General features: G+C 37.0%; 1 protein-coding gene across 2 annotated transcripts in view; it reads right to left on the reverse strand.

The window, feature by feature from the left end:
• The window catches only part of ZNF385D (zinc finger protein 385D), a 1,012,439-nt gene that overhangs the window by 75,424 nt on the left and 911,148 nt on the right, over window positions 1–25,867 (reverse strand). For both annotated transcript variants that reach the window (XM_011974768.1, XM_011974769.1), the window contains one exon: window positions 18,460–18,622. In XM_011974768.1, the coding sequence (XP_011830158.1) occupies window positions 18,460–18,622 (163 nt within the window). The remainder of the gene's footprint in view (window positions 1–18,459; window positions 18,623–25,867) is intronic.

The raw sequence follows: 25,867 nt of genomic DNA on the forward strand, positions 1-25,867 counted from the left end.
TACAGTCCCAGCTACTCGAGAGGCTGAGGCAGGAGAATTGCTTGAACCTGGGATGTAGAGGTTGTGATGAGCCAACATCGTGCCACTGCACTCCAGCCTAACAAGACTCTGTTTCAAAAACAAATACATAAATAAATGTTGGCAGGATACAACTGAGAAAAACTATCTGACCATCCCTCATTAATTGCAAGTTTGATGGAAGATACTACCTTTTACCTTTTTGAATAAAGGGAATAATAGTGAACAGAAGTTACCAATGGGTTTCATACCATGACAAATAATGCATTATATCATTATTCCAGTTATAGTTATTAGATTAGTTTTTTAATACAAAGGTATATAATCTGGTTAGAATCTTGGACTACACTGAAGAAAGAAACTGATTTTACCTATTCTTGCTAGAGCAAGGCACTTTTTAAAGATCCATTCATCTCTCAGGATAGTGAGTACTTCCTCCTGACTAGGACATGAAAATTCATACACACTAGTATGTATCAATAACTGAAAATAATAAGAAGGCAGACACTAAATCACCAACATATTTTTTCTATATTATTTAGCAAATGAGAGATTTATGCTTCTACTAGTAGAGAGATAACTATGATTTCTGTCCCATTTCTTATATTCATGGTCTTCTGTGAAGCAAATTCTTTAAAATGGAAATGTCAATAACTTAGAAATAACTTTTAAGCTTTCTCTTTTTGGATGAGGCTAAAATGTAATATTTAGATGATGCCATACTGAAATGTTTAAAAAAGCTATATAAATTAAAACTACACTTTTATTCATGTTTAGGAAATTGACAACTTTGTATGAAAAACTATGACCTCTGAACCCTGGACTACACTAACTTATTTTTAAGTAACACTGTATACTGATCTAAAATGTCTTAGTAATATAGGGAGAATCATGCATTTATGCACCATAAACAAATCCCTTTTAGGTGACTGGATGTTGTTTTTTTGTTTTTTTGTTTTTTGAGATGAGTCTGGCTATGTTGGCCAGAATGGTCTTGAACTCCTAGTCTCAAGCAATCTTCCCACATCTGCTTCCAAAGTGTTGGGATTACAGCTATGAGCCACTGTGCCCAGCCTAGATTTTTAATTGTCAAAATTACTGTACTAATGATCACCTTAGTTGCCTAAAAGAACTAAAGCACTTTTCTAAAGCAATAATTCCAAGGAGATCATACATATCCTGCAAAACTCTAATCTCTTTCAATGTAGGTAATGTTGTATCTTCAGTTGATAATTCTGTATATTCATATTGAAAAATTAACATCTGACAGCAGAAAAAACAGGCTTTTTTTCTTTTATATTTAAGACTTGGGCTTTGTTATTCCAGAGGATTCTGTCATTTTCTAGATAGCATTACAAGAGCAAGCATAAATAGAAAAACCAAAGTTGAAATGATTTATCATGCAAATCCAAAATTATCTACTATAAATTTTACACAAAGAGATCAAAGATGTTACTTTCCAATTACCCACAGAGCTTTTCTTTCTGGCAAAATAATAGCGTGATTTTTATTAACAAAATGTAAACCAACAAAAAGACTTGGTCCTTGGCCTTATCTTCTCTTACCAGCTTCCATGCAGGTGAAAACCACAATAAATATGTGAAGAACATAAACTGTAGGCGGACACATTAGAGCCTTTTAATAGTTTCAGGGTCTTATATGCAAAGATGAGTATTTACACTAAAACCCTTAGGAGTGTTTGAGGGTTCTGCAAAATGAAAGGAACTACCTTGAGTAATATAGCAGACCTGGTGATAGCAGTTAGCAACCAAAATTGGGGTTAGTGCTAAGGAGGATTATGGGAAGATTAGGTTTAGGTGTTTTGCTGCCTAACCGGAGACAGCAAGGCAAAGGCCCTGGGAGGAATCAAAACGCCACTCAAACTCTAGCTCTGATTCTTACAGATTTGTTTATCTGAGTCAATTTTCCTAATGCAGAACCGGGTTTCTTTATCTGTAAATTTAAGAACATCTACCTGCAAGAGTTACAGGTATTCCCATAATCTTTACAAGCCTCTACCATAAAACTTCTGAACCACTTTATCACAGCTTTTTGTTCTCTGTCTCTTCCATTTAAATGAATCACTAGAGGACAGAAGCTACATCTCATGACTAGGAAATACTGAGTACTCAATGTTGACTAAATGAAACATTTCATCAAAGGAGTTATTTTATACCCTTTACATTAAGTTTAACAAATGCTGATTAACAACATCTGTGTCCCTGTCTACCTCCTTCATAGGAAAAGATCATTTCAGTTGCTCTAGACCTTCATGGCACTGTATCTGCTATTTTCTTCCAACAAATATTTTCTACCCTATACTATATTTGGTGCATATATCTTGTTTTCCCATCCAGAGTGAAGATATCTTAAGGCTAGAACTCCTATTCTGCATCTTAGTTTTCATTGCTTCAGTATCTCATATATTACAACAATATTTGTAGATTTAAGAATAAGTATGAATTAATAGATAGATAAAAGGAAAAATAAATAACCTCGAGTTCCATAAGCCAGACTCAAATCCCTATTTCAGTGAAGGGTGAGAATTATTTTTTTTCCACAAACTCTTCTACTTAATAAGCAGTGTGGAAGAAAGCATTATTTTCTTTCTAGCTTTACCTAATTCTACTAGAGAGCTGTCACAGAAATAGAAAGTATGGCAAAAAATAAAGTAAGTTCCAATGGCACAATAAAAATAGAACTCAATCCTAAGAATATCACTCAAAACCTTATAATTACATGGAAATTAAACACCCGGCTCCTGAATTCCTTTGGGTAAATAATGAAATTAAGGCAGAAATCAAGAAATTCTTTGAAACTAATGAGTACAAAGGTACAACATACCACAAGAGGGAAGTTTATAACACTAAAGGCCTACATCGAAAAGTGAAGAAGATACCAAATTAACAATCTAACATCACAATTAGAGAAACTAGAGAAACAAGAGGAAACCAGCCCCAAAGCTGGCAGAAGACAAGAAATAAAGAAAATCAAAGCTGAACTGAAGGAAAGTGAGATGTAAAAAAATCATATAAAAGATCAACAAATCCAGGAGTTGGCTTTTTGAAAAAATTAATAGATAAAACACTAGCTAGACTAAGAAAGAAAAAAGAGAGATGTTTCAAATAAACACGATCAGAAATACTAAACGGGATATGACTACTGACCCTACAGAAATACACAAAACCCTCAGAGACTACTATGAACACCTTTATGTACACAAGCTAGAAAACCTAGAAGAGGTAGAGAAATTCCTGAAACATACACTCTTCCAAGATTGAACAAGGAAGAAATTGAATCCCTGAAAAAAACCAATAACAAGTTCCCAAATTGAATCAGTGAAAAAAAACCTGGCAACCCCAAAAAGCCCACGACCAGGCAAATTCACAGCTGAATTCTACCAGATGTATAAAGATGAGCTGGCATCATTCCTACTGAAACTCTTCTAAAAAACTTGAGGTAGAGGCACTTCTCCCCAACTCATTCTATGAGTCCAGAATCATCTTGATACCTAAAGCTGGCAGAGATAAAAAGTAAATACATATATATTTATATATGTATACGTGTATATATATATATATTTATATATATATACACACACCACACACACACACACACACACACACACACACACACACACACACTTCAGGTCAATATCCTTGATGAACATAGATGCCAAAGTCCTCAACAAAATACTAGCAAACCTAACCCAGCAGCACATCAAAAAGCTAATCTACCATAATCAAATAGGCTTTCTCCCCGAAGTACAGGCTTGGTTCAACATACACAAATCAATAAATGTGATTCATCACATAAAGAGAACAAAGACAAAACTGCATGATTATTTTGATGGATACAAAAAAGACTTTCAATAAAATTTAACATCGCTTCATGTAAAAAAAACTCTCAACAAACTAGGCATTAAAGGAACATACTTCAAAATAATTAAGAGCTATGTATGACAAACCTATACCCAACATCATACTGAATGGGCAAAGCTGGAAGAATTACCCTTGAGAACCAAACCAAGACAAGGATGGCCTCTCTCACGACTCCTATCCAACACAGCAGTGGAAATCTTGGCCAGAGCAATCAGGCAAGAGAAAGAAATAAAAGGCATCTAAATCAGAAGAGAAGAATTCGAACTATCCCTATTTGCAGATGATATGATCCTGTATCTAGAAAACCCCATAGTCTCTGCCCAAAAGCTCCTAGATCAAACAGCAACTTCAGCAAAACTTCAGGATAATAAATCAATTTACAAAAATCAATAGTATTCCTACACACAAACAATATCCAAGCTGAGAGCCAAATGAAGAATGCAATTCCATTCACAACAGTCATGAAAAGAATAAAATAGCTAGAAATACATTTAACCAGGAGATGAAAGATATCTACAAGAATTACAAAACACTGTGCAAGTAAAATATAGATGAGACATACAAATGAAAAAACACTCCATGCTCATAGAATTAATGTTAAAATGGCCAGACTGCCCAAAGCAATTGATAGATTCAATGCTATTCCTATCAACTATCAATGACACTCTTCACAGAATTATTAAAAAAAATTTTTTTTAAATTCATATGACCAGCTGTGATGGCTCATACCCGTAATCCTAGCAATTTTGGAGGCCTAGGTGGGCAGATAGTTCACTTGAGGCCAGGAGTCTGAGACCAGCCTGGGCAACATGGCAAAACCCTGTCTCTATTAAAAATACAAAAATTAGCTGAGCGAGGTGGCTCATGCCTGTAGTCCCAGCTACTCAGGAGGCTGAGGTGGGAGAATCACTTGAACTTGAGAGGCAGAGGTTACAGTGAGCGGAGATCATGCCACTGCACTCCAGTTTGGGCAACAGAGTGAGAGACCCTGTCTCAAAAAATATAATAAAACATAAAAATAATAAAATTCATATGGAACCAGAAAAGAACCCAAATAGCCAAAGCAATCCTAAGCAAAAAGAACAAAGCTGGAGGTATCACATTACCCAAAATCAAACTGCCAGGCTACAATAACCAAAGCAGTATGGTACTGGTACAAAAACAGACATATAAACCGATGAAACAGAATAGAAAGCCCAGAAATAATGCTTCACCCCCACAACCATCTGATCTTCAACAAAATAAACAAAAATGAGCCATGGGGAAAGGACTCCCTATTCAATAAATGGTACTGGGATAAGTAGCTAGCTATATGCAGAAGATTGAAATTGGACATTTTCCTTAGATCAAATAGAAAAATCAACTCAACATGGATCAAAGACTTAAATGTAAAATCTAAAATGATAGAAAAACCCCAGGAGATAACAGGAAATACCATTCTGGAAATAGGATCTGACAAAGATTTCATGACAAAGATGCCAAAAGCAATTGCAACAAAAACAAAAATCGACAAATGGGACCTAATTAAACTAAAGAGCTTCTGTATAGCAAAAGAAACTGTCAACAGAGTAAACAGACAATCTACAGAATGGAAGAATATATTTGCAAACTATTAATTCGATGAAGTTCTGCTATCTAGAATCTATAAGGAACTTAAATTTACAACCAAGAAACAACCTCATTAACAAATGGAAAAAGAACATGAACAATTTTCAAAAGAAGACACACAAATGGCCAAAAAGCATAGGAAAAAATGCTCAACATCACTAATCATTATACAAATGCAAATCCAAACCACAATGAGATACTACCTCACACTGGCCAGAATGGCTATTATTAACAAGTCACTCTTTGGGAGGCCGAGGCAGGTGGATCACAAGGTCAAGAAATCGACCATCCTGGCCAACATGGTGAAACCCCGTCTCCACTAAAAACACAAAAAATTAGCTGGGCATGGTGGCATGCACCTGAGGTCCCAGCTACTTGGGAGGCTGAGGCAGGAGAATTGCTTGAACCTGGGAGGCGGAGGATGCAGTGAGCTGAGATCACCCCACTGCACTCCAGCCTGACGACAAAGTGAGACTCCATCTCAAAAAAAAAAGGTCAAAAAATAACAGATGCTGGCAAAGTTGTGGAGAAAAAGAAATGTTTATACATTGTTGGTGGGAGTGTAAACTAGTTCAGCCATGGTGGAAAGCAGTTTGGTGATTTCTTAAATAATTTAAAACATAATTACAATTAGACCCAGCAACCCCTTTTTTGAGTATATCTCCAAAGGAACATAAATCGTTCTACCATAAAGGCACATGCATCCCTTATGTTAATCGCAGTACAATTCACAATAGCAAAGACATAGAATCAACCTAATGCCCCTCAATGGTAGACTGAATAAAGAAGATGTGGTACATATACACCATGGAATACTATGTAAACATTAAAAAAGAACAAGATCATGTCCTTTGCAGCAATGTGGATGAGGTGGGGGCCATTATCCTAAGCGAACTTACACAGGGATGGAAAATCAAATACTGCATATTTCCACTTATAAATGGGAGCTAAATATTGATTACATATGAACACAAAGAAGGGAACAACAGACACCAGGGCCTATTTGAGATTAGAAGGTGGGAGAAGTGTGAGGATTGAAAAACTATCTATTGGGTACTACGCTTATTACCTGGGTGATGAAATAAACTAGACCCCAAACCCTGCAACATGCATTTACCTATATAACAAACCTTCAAATGTACCACTAAACCTAATAAAAGGGTTTTTAATTAAAAAAATAATAATAAAATAAGGCCCAAATGGGTCAGTATCATTACTGCTACACATTCTGCATTCTGACTTTCACCTTTAGGTTTGGCCAGGCATCAGCTGTTAGTTTGAGGGTGATTGATTTGAGCAATCATGTAAGTATAAAATATTGTTAAGGCTACCCCACAAACTCAGTCATAACAAAAGTAAAGCAAACTAGAGACTGGTTGTACACTGGAAGAGTGGCATAGACTCTACCCATGGGATTAATATGCTCTCTGCCCTCAAATTTAAACCCATACCAATGTCACAACATAAAGTTGGATACATAGTCAATCTGACTCAATAGAGCTTTTTAAAATGTTCTTAACTCTCATTAGAAACTGAAGTAGCTCACTAATTTAATGATGACTCTGAATGCAATTATGATAATTAAAATAGCAGCTTAATTTTATGCTGTCTCTGGGAAATGCTCAGCCCAATGGTTGCACATTCAAACTCTGAGCTACACTGGTTAATACCTTTGATGTGTACCACAAAGTAGTTAAATGTAATAAAGTTCAATTAGTAAAACTTACTGATTATGTGCATTCAAGTTGTTACTATGTATTTTGGAATGTGTTAGTTTTTACTATTAAAATAATTCCTAGCAAGCTCTTCTTAGAAACAAAAATAATACAGTACTATTTGTTAGGTTTAATGTAAAACTGTGCTAGTTGCTGGAATAAAGATGTATGAAATTAAGGTGTATCCTTCATCAAGAAGCTGAAAATTTCATGGGGTTGAGAAGCAGGAGGATAACACAATTTCAGTGAGTGCTAGGAATGAGTTTATGCAGAAGCCTAGAAGTAGGAATCAGCCAACTAAGAATATGAATGGATTTGTTCATGTTTGTGTGCACCCAGGCACATATGCATTGGCACACAACATGCGCATTCTTTTGTGCATTAGTATGTGAAGTGTGGGATGGGGTGAGGTATAATGGAGGAATATTCCAGGCAAAAAAACATACACACCTTGCTTTCAATCCTCAAGTGAGGTAATTGTGCAGGAGCTGAGAAGAAATGTGTAAGACTGGCAAAAATGATGGGCAAGGGCTAGATCACTAAAGAGTTCTGATGCTATGGTAGGAGTTACTAAGAAATTATTTTAGGCAGAGAGGAAAATGGGTCCTTGGGAAGTTTTCCTTTCTAAAGACGTTTCTTGTTTAGCTGTAAAGCCCAAGCTTAGAGCCTGGTGGCAACCTTTGATATGCAAATGTAGGCAATTAGAAACTGGGTCCACCCAAACACGGCAATTCCCGTGGCCTTCTTGTCCTTGCCCCACGTGTGGCTGGCAACATAGCTGCCCCCACATATCCTCATCTATGTAGAACATCACTGCGCCCTGCATTTGCATTAAAAGGCTAGGGTGGGAGGGCCAGCTTTTTTTGCAGGCTACGTGAATAACATGCCTGGTCAAACCAATTCCCCAAGCCCTGTGCCAAGCAGACACCACTTCCTCCAGCCTCTATATATACCTGGCTGGTTTCCGTCCAATTTGGGGTATCCTCTTTCGGCTTTGGAGACCCACTCACTCTGTTGCTGTATGGGAGAGCTGCTTCTTCCTTCTGCCGTCTTCCTTCTTTCTTGCCTATTAAAGTCTCCACTCCTTAAAATCACTATATGTGTGTCCATGTCTTTTTATCTAAACTAGCATAAGGACCAAGAACCCTGGTGTTCCTCCACTCATTGGAGGTCAATGGATTTTGGAATTCATAAAAGAAAAATGCAAGTGTAAATCTTAATTCAAATATTTGTCTCAGTTTGGGTTTTGTTTTTACAACGAACTCAGTAGAAACAGTGTCTCCTGACTGCAAGAAATGTACTATTTACATGTTTTGTTTCACATTTCATGTCTATTGCAATTAAATATCAACCCCTTCACTTTTCAATATTGGAGACAAAATTCTCTAACTGTCTGCATGTTTTTATAGATACTCATTTGACATTCTGTCATATTTTATCATTGTTCAACTCTTTTGTAATATTTAAGATTTCTACCTTTAAGAATCATTTTTTTGCGGTTGAAATATTTTGTTATGTAAGCTTATGTCTACTCAATTCCTAAGAATTGTATAAAAATGAGGAGCAAAAACTCTCCATGAACTCACACCCAAACACACAAAGACACAGATGTTTCCAGAAGTGTGGCGCCTGCAGACGGAGCTACTGGGAGTTTTAATTTAATTTTTAAATTTCATCCAGATGTCTGTTATATCCTAAATACTGGTTAGGTGTTCAGTTTTCATGTACTTTATAGATGTAAAATCTCCGGTAAAGAAAGACAGTCAAATACACACTATATATGCATACTCACATGCATATGCATTGAAGGAGTTCAGCAAATGCCACCTCAAAATATGTTGCTTTGGTATGCTGATTACTTCAGTAAGGCAACTGGGGAACAGCAAATGCAGGGGTGGGGGTGCTTTCTCTGAACTCCTCTTATCTGCCTAGGGATAGATCTTCCAAAAGGAACTCAGTTGTCATCAAGGCTCTACCAAGACATCTCATCAACCAGGGGAGATCACAGGAGTGGGGACTGTAAGTCAGCATCACACCAGGACAGACTTTGTCACAGGTTATTACCTATTTTTTGAGGGCCCATTTATTTTCTCTCCAACATCATTTACCCTCTCCTAAGTTGCTTACATCCCTGCTTCACTCTCCCCTGTAAAGAGGATCTATAAGTTTCTAAATTCCACTGAAAGTTTTCCCTCCCTACAGGATACATATATGTGCACATACATAGGTAAGGAACCCAGTTGTTCTAAAATTTTTGTGTGATTCATGGAGCAGTTATATATATAATATATCTAGGTCAAAACTTTTATTAGCCAAATATCATTATCAAATAGAATCAGTCAAATATCATTCATCATAATTTCCTCATGCACAACAAAGAACATAATATATTATTTTGTTACTTTTATGTCATTCCTAATGTGAAATTTATCATCACGGATTCACATACAAAGATCCTAGAACCACAATATTCAAATAAGGGTTAGCTTTTTCCCCCACTTCTGAATTTCCCTTCTCTTTTTCAATCTCTAAAGATCTGCTACCAGCACACTCTGCTAGCACTTATCACACATCTTGAGAAGGGAACACTTGATAAAATCTCTTTCTTTGACCAATCTGAAGCATGTCATGAGCCAGTACTAAGAAAAGAAAAAGCACTCTAGGCACAAATGGTCTCACAATGGTGCTTCAACTCCTGTGCCAAGATGTATGCAGTGGGTCTTTTATCATGACAGTTATTGTTCCAGGGATGCTTTGTGAGGGAGAATGGGTAGGAAAGGAAAGACCCCAGGAGTTAGCACAATTTCCACATTGATAAGAGGGGCATTTGTACACCACTGCAGCAGATCTATAAGAGCTGATGGAAATGTGCCCTTTTCAAATAACTTTATATTGCCTCATAAACTTCAACAGAGGTATAGATTCATAACCCACAAAAGCATTTGTCTATCTTAAAAGAAAATGTGCATCACTTATTATGAAGATGTGGAATAATAGAATACGTCAGGAATAGGCATTAAAGATAGAATCCTGCATAAAAATCAATATACGTGTATATTTGTATTCATGTATAATATAACCTATATACAAATATATAAGAGATATATGTCTTTCTGAAATCAAGCCCAACTTGTATTTTGTTATAATTTTTAATATTTGCTACATTTGTTTGAACTCTAAGTCAAGAAAAGCAAACTCTTCCCACCTTCCTTAGTAAAACAGACACAAAAGCTAATTTACACTTGTACTCCACAGGAAACTATTTACTTGTTTCCTGAAGGATACTGAGGTTGCTTTCTCCTTACAAACTGTAGTTCTACCACATTTATCATTTGTTCACTATTGTCAAAATTTGGCTTCTATCTAAATCAAAATTTTTTAAAATGTGCACCTAGATTTGTCAGCACTAGGCCTGAGGTAAACAGCTGGTTCAGAAGGGTAATGTGCAGGAAACAAAAGAATCCTGATTTGTGACCTTAAAATTGACTGACTTTGCTATGAGGCTTTGTTCCCAGGGGTATTTGTTTTCAATCACTGACCATCATTTTCCGTCAGATATCTTCTTTATCATTAGAAAAGTATCATTATTACTCTAAGTCCCTAAACAAATAATGTGCATTCCAATAAACACTTAGAGTCAATTGTGAATCAAGAGCAAATAAAATTTCCTTTGCATTCATAGACCTTCTTAACAATAGATTCAAAAGTATTTTACTTTTGGTACCTTTAAGTCTGATGAGTACAACATCTCTGGGTTACAATTTTAAAATTAAAAGAGAAAAAGGGAAACTGGGTACAAAGAAGACTGAGTCATGAGTGAAAAGTGAAAATTTAAATTGTAATTAGTAGCTTTATCTGATGAATACATTTGCAATTCAGTGAGACTTGATAAAGAGAATTATGTAATAGAACCAGCGAGAAATGTTCTCAGACTTTACCAATTAGATGACTAAGGTAAATCCATATACTCAATAGGCTAATTAACTCCTGATTGATAGTCACTGAAGGGCCATTAGAAATGTCAAGTGTTCTTTACTTGTAGGACTAGAGAATCTCAAAAAACCAAAACAACAACAACAACAATCTCCTTTAGGGGTTAGACTTGATGACCTGTAATAAAACTTGCAACTCTGAAATTTGATGAGTAATATCACAGAATCCCCTGTTTTAATGAGAACCACTGTTCTTTCATGAAACCATCTATACACAAATACAAAAGTCTAAAAGTTTACCATGCTTCCATCCAAGAACAGAAACACAAAACTGATTGTTCCAAGTTTTAAAACTCTTGACTTATTATCTTTTGTACAAAAAGTACTCTGTAAACTAAAACATAAGCAAAATAATTAATCAAGGGAGTACTCAAGAGGCATGCCATCTAGCAACGAGAGAAGGTGAAGACAGAAAAATTCCCTTTAGCAAGAATATGATAGGGCAGCTAGAAAGGAATTGGTTCTTATGGAACTTTATAGGCAGGAGGAAGAAAAGTAAAAGACTTTTCAGAGTTTTAGAACTACAGTACAAGAAACAACAATGGAAAAACAAGGTGTGCCTCTGGTGGAAAATATTGCAGGAAAGCAGTAGAACAGAAGTTTGGAAAGGTAGGTTGTGATCATGGGGTCCAGTATAGAGGTACATTAACGATTTCTGAATGAGTAAGAGATGTGGTTTATGTACTGTGGAGTATAACTGGAGAGTAAAATGAAGATATGGTTGTCAAGACACAGGTGTGGAGGCAGTTAGACCTGCATAGAGGCTAGGCCAAATGTATGTGAAAGACATAGATCTACAAAGCCAGGATGTGGGTAATAACAACATGTAAAAGCATGAACCATTCCAGGAATCGGAGGGAAGTGGACTCTAGCAATTGAATAGAAGTGAGAACTTAGGAGAGGAAAAGACAACTAGAAAGCTTTCAAATCTGGGAAGTGCAGAACTCAAAATAAATTATGATGGTCAGGATGAGGACTTTTTTTTTTTTTTTTTTTTTTGAGACAAAGTCTGGCTCTGTCGCCCAGGCTGGAGTGCAGTGGTGCGATCTCGGCTCACTGCAAGCTCCCCCTCCTGGGTTCACACCATTCTCCTGCCTCAGCCTCTCAAGTAGCTGGGACTACAGGTACCCGCCACCACGCCCGGCTAATTTTTTGTATTTTTAGTAGAAACAGGGTTTCACCATGTTCGCCAGGATGGTCTCGATCTCCTGACCTTGTGATCCGCCCGCCTCGGCCTCCCAACTTGCTGGGATTATAGGCCTGAGCCACCGCGCCCAGCCTGTTTGTTTTTTGAACTTGTTAAGTATTGATGCTGGAAAGCCATCGGAGTAAGTGAGCAATGGGCCATGGAAAAGCAGGTCTGGACTTAGAAGGACAGGGAAAGAGAATCTTAAGACTTGTAAGCACAAGTGATAATTGAAGGAAACCATGATAGTGTTCAAATAGAGACCACAAGACTGAAGGAACAGACTCTTTGTGGCAATAAGATACAAAATTCTAAATAAGAACTAAGGCCATGCCTGACAAAGTTTAAGGCACACACCCCTACAGGTAGAGAATAAACTATGTTCTAACTGTCACAACATTTTTCTTTTCTCTAGCAGCTTGTTTCTCTAGCTTGTTTACTGTTTGGGTGAGGGAAAAGGGACAAGATGGAGGAAGGTGAACAAGATGGAGCAGTCCCTGTTGTTTCCGGGTTCTTCATCACAGATTTTCCCGCACCGGGGGAAGAACCAAATCAACTGAGCATGCGCAGAATGACGTCAAGCCGGGGACACCGAAATTCAAGAAGCCACTCCTACACACACGCCCCAAACTCCTCCCCTTCCAGCTCCCAGGCATAAAAGTCCGCCGGGGCAGGAGCCGGCGTGACTTCTTCGGCCCCCCACATTCGTGGACCGGAGAACATCACCCCAGAGCGCCAGCACGACTTCCCTGGCCCCCCACACCTGAGGACCAGAGAACCTCGTCTGAGAGTGTATGCATATTTGCAATTAAAGACTGCCACTTTCTTATGTACTTTGGCCTCATGTTTAATTACTTAGCTCTCCTAAATTAAGTTAAATTAAATTAAATCAAAACATTTACAAGCACTGGACTCAAGATAAGCAATATTGAAACAATTACAGCTCACTGACCACCAGACACTGCCTAACACTCCCTGACTTTTCACAAGCCATAACTATAGCCTTGACTGCACAAGAGACTGACTTCAGTAACTTTCTCTTAATAAGAGACCACTGGCCATGGACTGGTTCTGGCCAGTTTACAGAGGCTGCATATGTAAGTGCCTTCATGTCCCTGTTTCAGCTTTTGATTCATAGGACCTAATTGTAATTTACTTAAAGTCTCTACCCCAAAATGAACATGGGTCATATGTAACATGCATGTTTCCTTACTATGCATGCATACATCCTGTCTTTGTGAATATTCATAGCTCCTCCTATATCCCTTGAATATGAATACTTGGCCAACTGTTTCAGCATAAATTCCTGTTTTATCTCTCTTCCCTCAAAGTACCTGTTCTCAGACTCTGCTGGAGGCTGTGCTTCCCAGACTGTCAGGATGGCCACCCTGCAGGCTATAACTCATTATAAGAAATAAAGCTCTTCTCTCCAAATCTGTAGATCTCATGATTTAAATTAACAATAGAATGTTATACTATTGCTGACTAATACCTGTTTTGCTTCTCTAGAGGAGAATTATTCTTCCTTGCCCCATTGTAATCAGGCTTGGCCATGTAACTTACCAGTGAAAAGTGAGAGAAATATTACGTGCCAGTCCACTAAAAAGCTCTAAGAGCCTTTTTTCCTCTTCCATAGATTTCTCCAGCTAATGGTTGCTTCGTGAGCCTAGTCCTGGAGTTAAATTAAGATGAAAGAAAAACCACAGCTGATATGTAGTATGAGTGAGAAATAATTAGATATTGCAAAAGTCACTAGGATTTTAGAAGTTGTTTATTACTGCAATATAACCTAGCCTAACCTAACTGATAAACAACGTGAATGAGATTCCCTAAGAATCAAAAGTAAAGAAAGATCAGAGAATGACCTTGTACAGAACTTATTCAGACAATTCTGAATTTGTCATTTCATAGAAGAACAAAAAACACAACTTAGTTACACTTGCCTAGTTTCTTTGAGTATAAATTTTAAATTTTTGCCATTAATTTTTCTAAATAAAAAACTTGGCATTTAAAAACATTTGCTAGATTAGACAATTATCCTGACTATCTTTGGAAATGCTCTATGAAATATTCTGTGATGAACAGTAGCCACTCTTAACAATTTAGAGTGCTCAATATATTGTTTTAAAATACTACTTTTGCCTGTAAACTTTTATACATGTAAATTCACCAGCCTAACACTCTTCATTAGACCACAAGAACTAAAATTGTTCTTTAATGTTAGGAAGTGTGTTTTTGCCTTGAGATAGATGAACTAGGCATTCCTTCTATGAATAGTCAGTGGCTGATCACTGAATACGATTTTCTGCTCAGCACTCTAGCAGAGTGGCATAATGAGAGAGAGAAAAAGGCAACACAAAACCCAAGATCATAAAGTTAGCAAATAGGAGCTAACCCCATGGTTTAGATATATGTGTCACCCTCAGGCAGCAGATAAAACCTTATTATTTATACTAATAAATAATATATGACTTGAAAATTTAAGAGGAATTATTAATCAAAATTGTCTTTCTATCAATCAAGTAGGTTTACTATGAAAATTTAGTTTTTATGAGTATTCATTCTATCTCTTGTATTTTAGAGAAAACCGCCAAATCAATTTTCTAATTAAAGTCCATACTATTTCTTGCCCTTTTCACTATTGTTGCCCCAACCCTCTCCAGGGGTTCTCATTTACCAAAGTATGACATGTGTAGCATTTCTCAAAGGAATTAGTTTGGGTTTGTAAAATATATATAACTGGATTAGTTTTTTCATATAATTAGATTTTTTTATTAAAATGATTTGATAAATTAGTAAAATGTGATTTCATGTGTCTCTATCTTTTACATATGGACAAGCCTACAAATCACAAAACATTCTTGTGCATTATCAGAAAAATTGTTTTTTATTAAAAAATGCATGATCTTTGATTCTAGAGTCCTATCTACCTCTTCTTCTCCTTCTGCCAAGTATTTAACTATTCTACAAAATTAACTCAGAGTCCTTTTTGTTCTGAGATGGGGTCTCACTGTTTTGCCCAGTCCAGTCTCAAAGTCCCAGATGCAAGGGATTGTTTGGGCCTCAGCCTTCCAAGTAGGTGGGGCTATAGCCACATGCCACTGTGCCAGGCTCAGACTCATTTTGTTTCAGAGTGCTACTAATCAGGAAGAGGAAGCACATAGTAATAAAAAGAACATGTAATTGCTTTAAGAAAACTCAAATTTGTTAGCCTACATGCCTCAGGTTTATATTGCAATACAAATAGAATAAGGGTCTGTGAAATGGGTGTCTTTTCTCATAGGCAGTTTTGTGTAAATTCAGCTTAAAGAGAATTTGGCTCAAAATATCTGATGAGTGTGCTGGAACTCTCAGTCTCTCAACCTATATAACTTGCTTATTTGTTTTGTTTTTTCCTGATATAGGTCCTGATGGATTAGGAAAGCAGTCTTTCCTAATGTCCATCACTTCCTTCTTTTGGCTTTAGAATGTCTGCACCGACTTTACAGACTTTACTATCTCTTCTGCTCTTTTGAAATTTTCTCTAGCTCCAGCTTGGAAGGGTGTTTCATCATCTCAACACTATTTCCACTGTTAGGTAAATTCTGGCATGTTTATGTTGTCTTCAAAAGACCAATGCAAAGTTTGTTAACATTTCAGCTTCTAAAAGGACAGAGCCTGGAAGACTGCCACCCTTCAAAGTTGTAAAAGAAAATACAATTTAAGGACTCTCTAAATTTATTATGCCAAGGGTAGTGGGGGGCAGGTTAAGCACTGGAGACTGAGTCGCATAACATGTTTGCAATTTCTGCTTCTTTAGGGTTAATTCTCTTCCTCATTGTTCTTGTTCTGTAAATGACTAGGAGAGACCAGATACCAGACTGCCTCCCCCTTCCAATTAGTGATATTTGTTATAGATTAACTGCATCCTTTATTGTCCTGTACCCAAGACTAGATGGTGCAAAAGACCCCATAAGAATTATATCCTCAGTATAAAATGTTAAATATACCTTTCCCAAAAGAATAAGACCACCCCAACCAATGTCAGATTATTGTTAACCAAGCATTAAGCCTTATGTAGAAAGAAGTGTTGAAATTCTGTTAAACTTCCCTAAACTTTGTCGATAAAAATGATACTAAACTTCTACACTTTGGAATACTGACTTCCATTCTTTGGAATCTGTGTTTTCTGGGCAGCCACCCTCCAACTTTACACTTGCATAAACTCTCTTTAAACTAGATTCTGACCCTTTGGATTATTCTAGGTTGACACATTCTAGTCTCTAAGTTAAGAGATGAAGGTATGTGGTCACAACTAATTTACTTAACAGAGACAACACACTTGGGGGCTTTTCTTAAGCCAACTTAGCAGCTCTACCTACCATACATATATTTTTAAATGATGTGCATCCTTAATGAAACAACTATTTTCATATTTTAAAAAAGTCAAGATAACCCAAACATGAATTCTTGATTACAAAAGTCTAAAAGTAGAAAAAATTGGGAGCAAGGAAAAATGTCACTTTAACCCTTTACATCAAACTCATCTCTTTGTTCTTCCTACCTACTACCTTCTTTGCATCCAAAGGCTTCAGGATTTTTCTGCACTTCTCTATGCCAGATGCTGCTTTGGTGATCCCCCACTCATTCTCTTTCAGTCCTCAAAATAAAGCCTTTAGTCTTAGATTATTAGAGAAAAGACCAGTGCTTTCCCTAAAAGGTTTTACATCTACATTAACACAATGGCACAATCCAGCTCTTGCCCTGGATAACAAAGAGGTGAGTATGACAAGCTTGTCTTTTTTTCCTCTTTAGTATGTGGTGGCACAAACTTGCCTATATCAGAGAACCAAACCAAAGGAGTGAAATAAGCCTCAGTCATTCAACAGACATTTTACTCAGCATTCACCCCATGCCAGACCAGGTGGCAGCATACAAAGATGAGACATGTGTTCAGGCTGAGGGAGGACACAGGGTTCTTAGGGAGGGCAGCATGATGCATCTACCAGCAATACCTGGGTAAAGAAAATACAAAATGCCATAGGAACTCAGAACATCACTATCCCTTACAGATTCACTTGCAGCATTCCCGATCCTTGGAACAGCCGATACGTGTCCAGTAGATGTTACACTGTGTAATAAGATTGTTGTAATCTATCCTATTCATTCACTGTTTATTTTCTATTTTCATCAATCATACCCAGAAGATTCTCTTTTAGTTAAGACACTACCATTGGTGATGATATGAACGTTTTCTCACCATTGCCATTCACATGGACTGGAAAACAATTGATGTGTAACAGTTTCTGTGTTCTAGAAAGTGATTTATTAGGGGTATATCCGTGAATCACACAGGAATAGTTTCTCTGTAGATTTTGAAAACCAGTGGTCTTATATTTAAAATGTCAGCTTAGGGAAACCTCACTAGCTTCCCCCATTATGAATAAGCTGGTCGTTGGCAGGAGCTATCCCAAGGGGCCATTCAGAGGCCATTATTTCACCGTGAAGACTCTGTTAAAAAGAGTAATTGGTATCAATAACACTTACCTGTGTTTGCAGAGGGAAGGTTACCCAGCCATAACAAGCCCAGTATCACACAGCCACTACTTAAAACAACGCAGTATTTGGAATTTATGAGAATAAAGCCTGTCTGTAATAATGCCCTTATTGGGGCCTTCTCGATTCATTTAGCATACTTTGTTGTGTACTCACAGTTAAATCAAATCTGCCATGCAGTTATAAGCTAAGGTGCTGCATACAAGATGCAAATACTACACACTGAAAAGGTTCATTTCTCAAAAAGAGTTATGGGGTACATGGCTTCAAATGCCTTTTATGACTATTCCTCTGAAACAGCCACAGGACTCTTGCAAAATGCAAAATCTGGAATATAATTAGTGATTATCTTAATCTTATAGGGGTTTGGAAAAATGAGAGGAAACAATTACCATTATAGAGAAAGATGGCTCAAGCATGAATCAATGTGGCAGGCACATAAGTAAACAGACGTGGGGCTAGACAAGGGAGGGAACCCCCAGTGACGACGAGGAGGACAACAACAACAAAGATCATTGCTTAACCTGTTTTGTCAGAGCTGGTATTGATGGTATTGGTAGTGATGGAGGTGAAGGTAGTCTTTGCGCTGTCCTTGGCAGTTACAGATTTCTGCTTATTTTTCATGGCTTCCAGTGCTTTGAGCTTCTTGGCATGTTTCGTGCCTTTGTAGTGGGCCGCAGCCTGGCTCTACAAAGGAGAACAAAATGAACCATGCAATCAGGCTCATTTCTAAACTGGCATTCTCTGTATTACTGCAAATACAGACTCCCTTTCAATAACAGGTACCATTCGAGCTAATTCTGGCCGTGGCCAAACAGTGGGGTTCTATTTAGAATGATGCTAGAAAGCAATGGGAATCTAGTTCTAAAACCTCAGGATAGAAGGAAGAAATATTCTATTGTTTATCTTAAGAGAAATGTAGCTGAACACTGACACGTCAACAACATTTTCTTTGTGAGAGTGGGGAAAAAAAAATAAGAATTTACACCTGTATCGTCTTTGTTCTGCCACAGAAGATGCTGGGCACCCAAAGATTAACAAGAGCCCTAGAAAAGAGTAGCTTTCACCTTCTAGGCTTGGAAAATGCATTTTCTGTTTCTACAGTGTGTCTTATAATACAGTCCCCAACAGGTGTCTACAAGGAAAGGTTCACAAAACAGGGGAAGTAAGCACCCTGGAGACTGAAATTGAAGCTTTAGAGTTCAAAAGAAAATGCACTGCTTAAGTTCAAATGGAACATACAGAAGCTGGGCAATTTCAGATTCTTTCTCCTCGCTTCTTACCGAGGGTAGTCTGAGAAGTTCAACTTAGTGTCATTTTTTTCAGCACATGGATCTTTCACGCCCCAGTCCATTGTCAGGAGGTTCTAGTGTGTTTGGACTACCTAATGGGGACAATCCAATTCTTTTGCTTGGCCTTCTGAGATATATATATATATATATAGAGTAGAGTGATATGCATTTTCTCATGTTTTATTTTCTTAAGAGCATTTGTGTGTGTGTGTGTGTGTAGGGGAGCAGTATAGTGAAATACATTAATTGCCAGGCGTGGTGGCTCATGCCTGTAATCCAAGCACTTCGGGAGGCTGAGGTGAGTGGATCACGAGGTCAAGAGATCGAGACCATCCAGGCCAACATGGTGAAACTCCATCTGTACTAAAAATACAAAATTTAGCTGAGTGTGGTGGTGCACACCTGTAGTCCCAGCTACTCAGGAGGCTGAGGCAGGAGAATCACTTGAACCCGGGAGACAGAGGTTGCAGTGAGCTGAGATCACACCACTGTACTCCAGCCTGGTGACAGAGCAAGACTCCATCTCAAAAAAAAAAAAAAGAAATACATAGAGATAGAAAATCATATTTAAATAAATGTATGTTTATTAATGTTATTTATTGGGGGAGAAAAGACTTTGCAGTTGGTGGGTAGGGTAAGGGTGACCAGGAAGATTCTTAAATTAGGTTTTCCAGGTCTTAACCTTTCCAAATGTCCCCCACAAAAGGATATCTCAGTAGAGGATTATTCCTGTTAGATTATCCATTACTTCCCATTGCTTGTTTAAACTAAATATTTCACTTTGCCAAAAAATAATAATCACATTGTCCTCTTCATTACAGCAACTGTGATAACTAGGGTGTTGCAACATAATATATTTTAACAAATAATTAAACAGTCCACATCTTCATTTGCATCATTCTAGCAAGATATCCTCAAAGGACTAGGTACCCTTATTGAAAGAACACTGGACAAGGAAATTATATATTAGAAACAGTTTGAACAGAGAGCACACTCATGCATCAGTTACAAGTTTTCCAACAACACATAACATCAAAAGACATAGTGTGAGCCAAAATATGAAGTTAAGACATGCTATAGTTAATTGAGGAACCAGTGATAGATTGGATTAAGTTGATTCTACATGGAGAACGTCACTTTGAGGACAAAATTTTGTCTTTTATTTTTTCCCTGACTAATTCTCATTTTTAGTATATCAAGTCCTTTGGCCATAACTTTTGAGAACGATACGCTGTATTCAATTAAAATCACAGAGTAGTTGGTCATCTTCTTTAGGCATCTGGCTATAACATTTCCCTTAAAGCAGAGTTTCTCTTCTCTTTGCAAGTAACCCTTTCCTTGGTGATACAAGCTAATGTTTAACAGATAATATATATTAAAAGATGGGGGGTGAGATTAACTGTGCTATCTCCATTTATACCTCCAAAATATACATTTCATAGGTTAGATTCTAATAAATCTAACATTCTCGGTGACATTTAAAATTAAACAATACTTTGTTTTAACATATCATAGGACCAGGTGATTATCACTATTTTTAAAATTAAGAAACTTACTACAAAAGAAGCCCACAAGTTAAGAAAGTCTTACACCAAAAAAAACAAAAACAAAAACAAAACAAAACAAACCCAAATACCAAACAAACAAAAACCTCTCTGCACAGGCACAACCAAACCAATGCCCTCTAACAAGTGAAACAGCTCGGAGAGTTGCGGGAAGAACAGAGTGACAAAATGACCAGAAGTTGATAGGCTCCCAACAGATACACTTAATATCTTAAAATGCAAAATAAGACAAAATGAAATGCATACTCGCTCGTTTATTGAATGACAGTACCAAAACACCTTGATAATAATTATTTTAATTATAAATTATCTGATTTAAAGGCAAATAAGTCTTTCCCAAATTAAAAATAAATAAATTATATGAGGGTCCAAGGCATTATAGATAAACCAAGAAATGTAGAATTTAGGAGAAAATGAGTATAGTGGGGTGATGGTTGCAGAGGACATCAATATCAATATGATTGTAATTGTGCAGGGTATGTGTGTTGGGGTGGAAGTGGGCATACAGGTTGGAAGGCTAATAGAGACAGATAACCCCTCTAGATATTTTAAATTTTCTTTATCATTGACTTTTATGTAATGTTTATAGAAATTATTGGACTGTTCCCAGATTATCCTACCATAATTTTTTCTAATTTATCTATAGCGACCCCATAACTCTAAGTCTACCTTGATTCAGGTATGCTGTATAACAGTGTATTCCCTATGTGAAGGCAGAAAACCCAGCCAGTCTCCTTCCCCTTTAGGCCACTTGATAGATGCAGATAGACACATAGACACAAAGCAGATAGATTATTCATCCATATTTTATTTTTCTGTGACTGTAAAAAAGCTGCAGCCTAAGAAAGAATTTTTCTGAGAGATTTCTTTAAAGCACCAGTTGGCCTGGGATGTCTCTTTGGGCCTCCTCTGCTTTTCTTTTGAGCAGAGAAGTGTAGGATAGTTATACCATATACTAGCACAACAAATTCCCTATGAGATTGTGTCCTATTATTTATCAGCAATTTTCTGAGGCAAGTCATTCCCAGATACCTGGGAATTCCCAATACACATGCAAATAATTATTTTTCACAGACATGACTTCTAAGTTAAATAACTGTACTAATTCATTGCACCATATTTCAGAATTTTGTATTTTAAAACTAAAGCAGAACCGAGTGATCATGGTACATATGGATGTGAGCAAAACAGTAAGACTTGAGCTTTAACAACTCACTTTAATTAAACTGAATTAACTTTAGCCTAAAGCTACCTTCCTACCTATCTTAAATTTGGCCTAAAAGATTCTGCATTCATAGTAAACTGTAACCTAACTTGATGTGTACACAGACTGTTACTTACTGTATAACAAGTAGAGGAGTCTAAACCAGTCACAGCAACTGAACTTAAGTCAACCACAGGCGGCCAACGGTTCAAACCAAGTTCAAATAGGACAAACCGGGAGCGTTAACCAATCAGGCTATCTCTGTACCTCATTTCTGCTTGCTGTATGTCGCTTTCCTTTTTGTGTCTATAAATGTTATTCAGGCACGTGAGAGCCCTGGAGTCTTATTAAACCTTTCCTGGTTCCAGAGGCTGTCAAATTCTTGTATTGTTCTTTGCTCAATTAAACTCTGCTAAATTTAATTTGTCTATAGTTTTTAACACTTTAAATAATAAGTGGAATATTAGCACATTGTGTTATAAAATCCACTATGCCAATCTTGAAATAGCACATGACACCATTAAATCTAATAAGTGTCATCCCAGAGGCAAGTGCTGACATTAAAGATATGCACACACGCGTTCCTGTAGAACAGAACGCTATTTTAGATGTAATCACCACATTTTAGTCATCAGTAGCCAGCCACTTTTCAATCTTCAAATTTTATCTTCAATATTTCAAAATGGTTTTTAGTTGAAATGCAACTGAAGTTTCAGTAGATAAAAATAAGTCTTAATTAGCTAACATTTGAGAGAGGGGTTTTGTCATTTTGAAACATGCACATGCACATTTATCTCATTTGGCTAAGTAAGAAACTTCTGTATAAATTGTTATTGCCCTATAAAATTCACTGAGAAGTTACTCTTTAGGTATTTCTTTTATTCCATTAGCACCAATACCTTGTATACTTTTTACATCTCTTTTACAAAACATGTCTTACGCTTTTTAAAAACTCAGACATTTATTATAAGTATATATATCCAGTAACCATAACTAATTAATTTTCATGAACACAAATAATTTCAAAAAGAACAAGGTGGCCTTTTTAGCTTGTGATATTATGTAATTTTATCATACATTAAATTTGTATTAAAAGAAAATAAACATTATCACATTGATGGAATTCAGGACATGCCACCCCAAAATATGACTGGAGTGAAACTGCCTTTGCAAAGATTATGAAAGCAAGAGAAGTTCAGCACTACTGACTCCATCTTGCTTATAACCTCGCAGGTGGGCCATTTTAGCTCATTCCTGGGCGTGAGCCAAGCTAACCATGGGAGAAATTTAACTTATAGTTTAACATTGAAGCAAGGATAATAGTCCCTTCCTAAAATTGATCCCCACCTTGTTCAGGGCTGAAACCACCTTTGTAAAACCTACAAAAGGCCACAAGATTAGGATTATGGAAGGAACCTGAATCCTGCTAAAATGTAGGCTTAGTTACTATAATCCCTTACTGCACAGGAATCATGTGGCCAGAGGTCATAAGATTTGTGACTTCCCTAATTGCTCCTATAGATAACATCACTATTGTAGAATCTAAAGTTGGTCTTTTGAGATGTTTTTCAGACTTTTTCATTCTGACAACTGAGGAACCCCACCAAAACTCATGACTCATGATTCCACAGGTCCTGTGGTCCCCCACTCAGAGGAGGACTCATTACATTTTCCACACCCCTATGATTGCATCCCCAACTAATCAGTGGCAACCATTCTCTAGTCCCCTGCCTACCAAATTGTCCTTGAAAAACACTAACCTCAGAGGCTTTGGGGAGACTGATTTGAGTGATAACTTGAGCTCTCACACACGTCCAGCCTTATGTTAATTAAACTCTTTCTTTACTGCAATACCAGGGTCTCAGTGAACTGGTTTTGTGTGTGCAGTGGGCTGGAAGAACCCAAAAGGTAACTATAATAAGAGACCAGAATATTCCACTGCAAATATAGTATAAAGACCATTTTGAGCTGATTATTTTCAGAAATAGCAGACAAAGGAGAATTTCTCAGAACAGAGAAGTAACCCTTTTTTTTAAAGAGAAATTTACATCTATATATCTCCCTCCCAGTACCAGGAAGATAAGGATGACTCTAAATCACTAGAGACTCTGATCAATGGAGAAGGCATGAATTGAAATCTGCATAACACAGTTTACTCTTGTTTATAATACTCCTCCTGGCCACTTCCCCATAACTGGGCCTTTCTCTATAAACTTTTTTCCTTATTTCAGCAAAGGATGCTGAAACCCTAAAGGGGTAAAGAGACTGGTTATTCAAACCTGAAGTCAAAGTCACCTCTTTGAGTCTACTCTTGGGATTTACTAATTTTTCTGGGTCATCGCGCATGCATGCCTGAGGTATACAACTTAGTAAACTTTTGTTTGTTTTTTCTTTTGTTAATCTGTCTTTTGTTGTAAGGGTCTGTCCCAGCTAAGAATTATGAAGGATAGAGGAATGATTTTTTTTCTTCCCTTGCAATATTAAAATGTAACACCAGAAAAGAAAAAAACAATGGTTATTAGAGATGTCACCATCCTCCTTGGGGAAAGAAGAGAACACTCCAGCCAACTGAAATTTTCTGTCCTTTTTTTAAAATCTAATTTATTAAATTTTAGCTTAGATTATTTCAGAGATAAAAATTATCAGATAAAATATAATATCCTAGAATCTTAAATGACTACAGGAAAAAAAGTTGAAAATTTTATCTTTGTTTTTTTAATGTTGATAATATATATTACTGTTTTATGATCCTAAATGTCTCAAAATGGAGTCACTTATGACAAGTGACTCAGCCCACAGTGAAATTGCTGACCCCTCAAAGTTATAAAGATATATATGGTAGACTGAGGGGATAAAGTAGCACCTCCTGTGTCCAGACACCATGAGACTCGGCAAGGAAGTGAAGCCAAAAGACTGCTGAGATAATGGCCATGAACAAACCTGTGAAGGGTCACAGAAACAGCAAAGAAACCAACCAGGGCTAAGATGCCTGCAGATGCCCTGCTGGTGAGAATTCTGAGGCCTCCTTTCTGCGTAAGTGCTGCAACACCCCAAACTCATGGCCAGCAATGTGTTGGTCTCCTGAGCTACTCATCAGTAGTTTATTCCCCTTTTTTTCTTATTACTGTCTGTGTGTGTTGAATATATTTGCATAATTGTTGGTGTGTGAAAGCCTTGCAATAAACTTTGAATTTGAAAGCATTTAATTGGCCCTTGAGTCACTGGAAACCTCCCCACCTTCAATGAGAGTTAGTACAACTAGGCTGATTGGAACCTGAAAGAGTAGTTGCATACACCCACTCAATCCGACTAGTTAAGTCACATGCACAGGTGCAGCCATATGTGTGAAGATCAGTATGCACTCTAATTACTCAGTGGCTTTTTGAATAATTGGAATATCACTTTTGTATATACCAGTTGAGCAGAAAATTTCCAAATTCTTACTCATCTTAACTTTTTAATTATCAACTCTCAACTTCATTAAACATTAATATAAAGCATTTGTTCTCAAACTCTGGTCCCCAAACAAGCAATCTTAACATCATAGCATGGGCTTGGGACACTGTTAGAAATACAAATTCTCAATCTCCATCCTGGACATATTGAATCAGAAACTATGAGAGGGAGGCTCAGTAATGGGTACTTTACAAGCCCTGGAGGTGATTTGGTTAACTCTAAAGTTTAAAAACTATTCATCTTAAGTAAAAATGCATTTTTCTCCCAAAGTGGCCATTTCTTTTGGCACTTCTTGCTGAAGTCCTAGCTTTTTAAGATGAATGTAGAATCATTTGAAGATAGAACATTTTTATGTGAACAATGTGTATTACTCCCCCTAAAAATTATCAAATGATTTTTTTCCTTAAAAAATATG

The sequence above is a fragment of the Mandrillus leucophaeus genome, unplaced genomic scaffold (assembly GCF_000951045.1).
Source record: "Mandrillus leucophaeus isolate KB7577 unplaced genomic scaffold, Mleu.le_1.0 Scaffold149, whole genome shotgun sequence".
Classification (NCBI taxonomy): Eukaryota; Metazoa; Chordata; class Mammalia; order Primates; family Cercopithecidae; genus Mandrillus; species Mandrillus leucophaeus.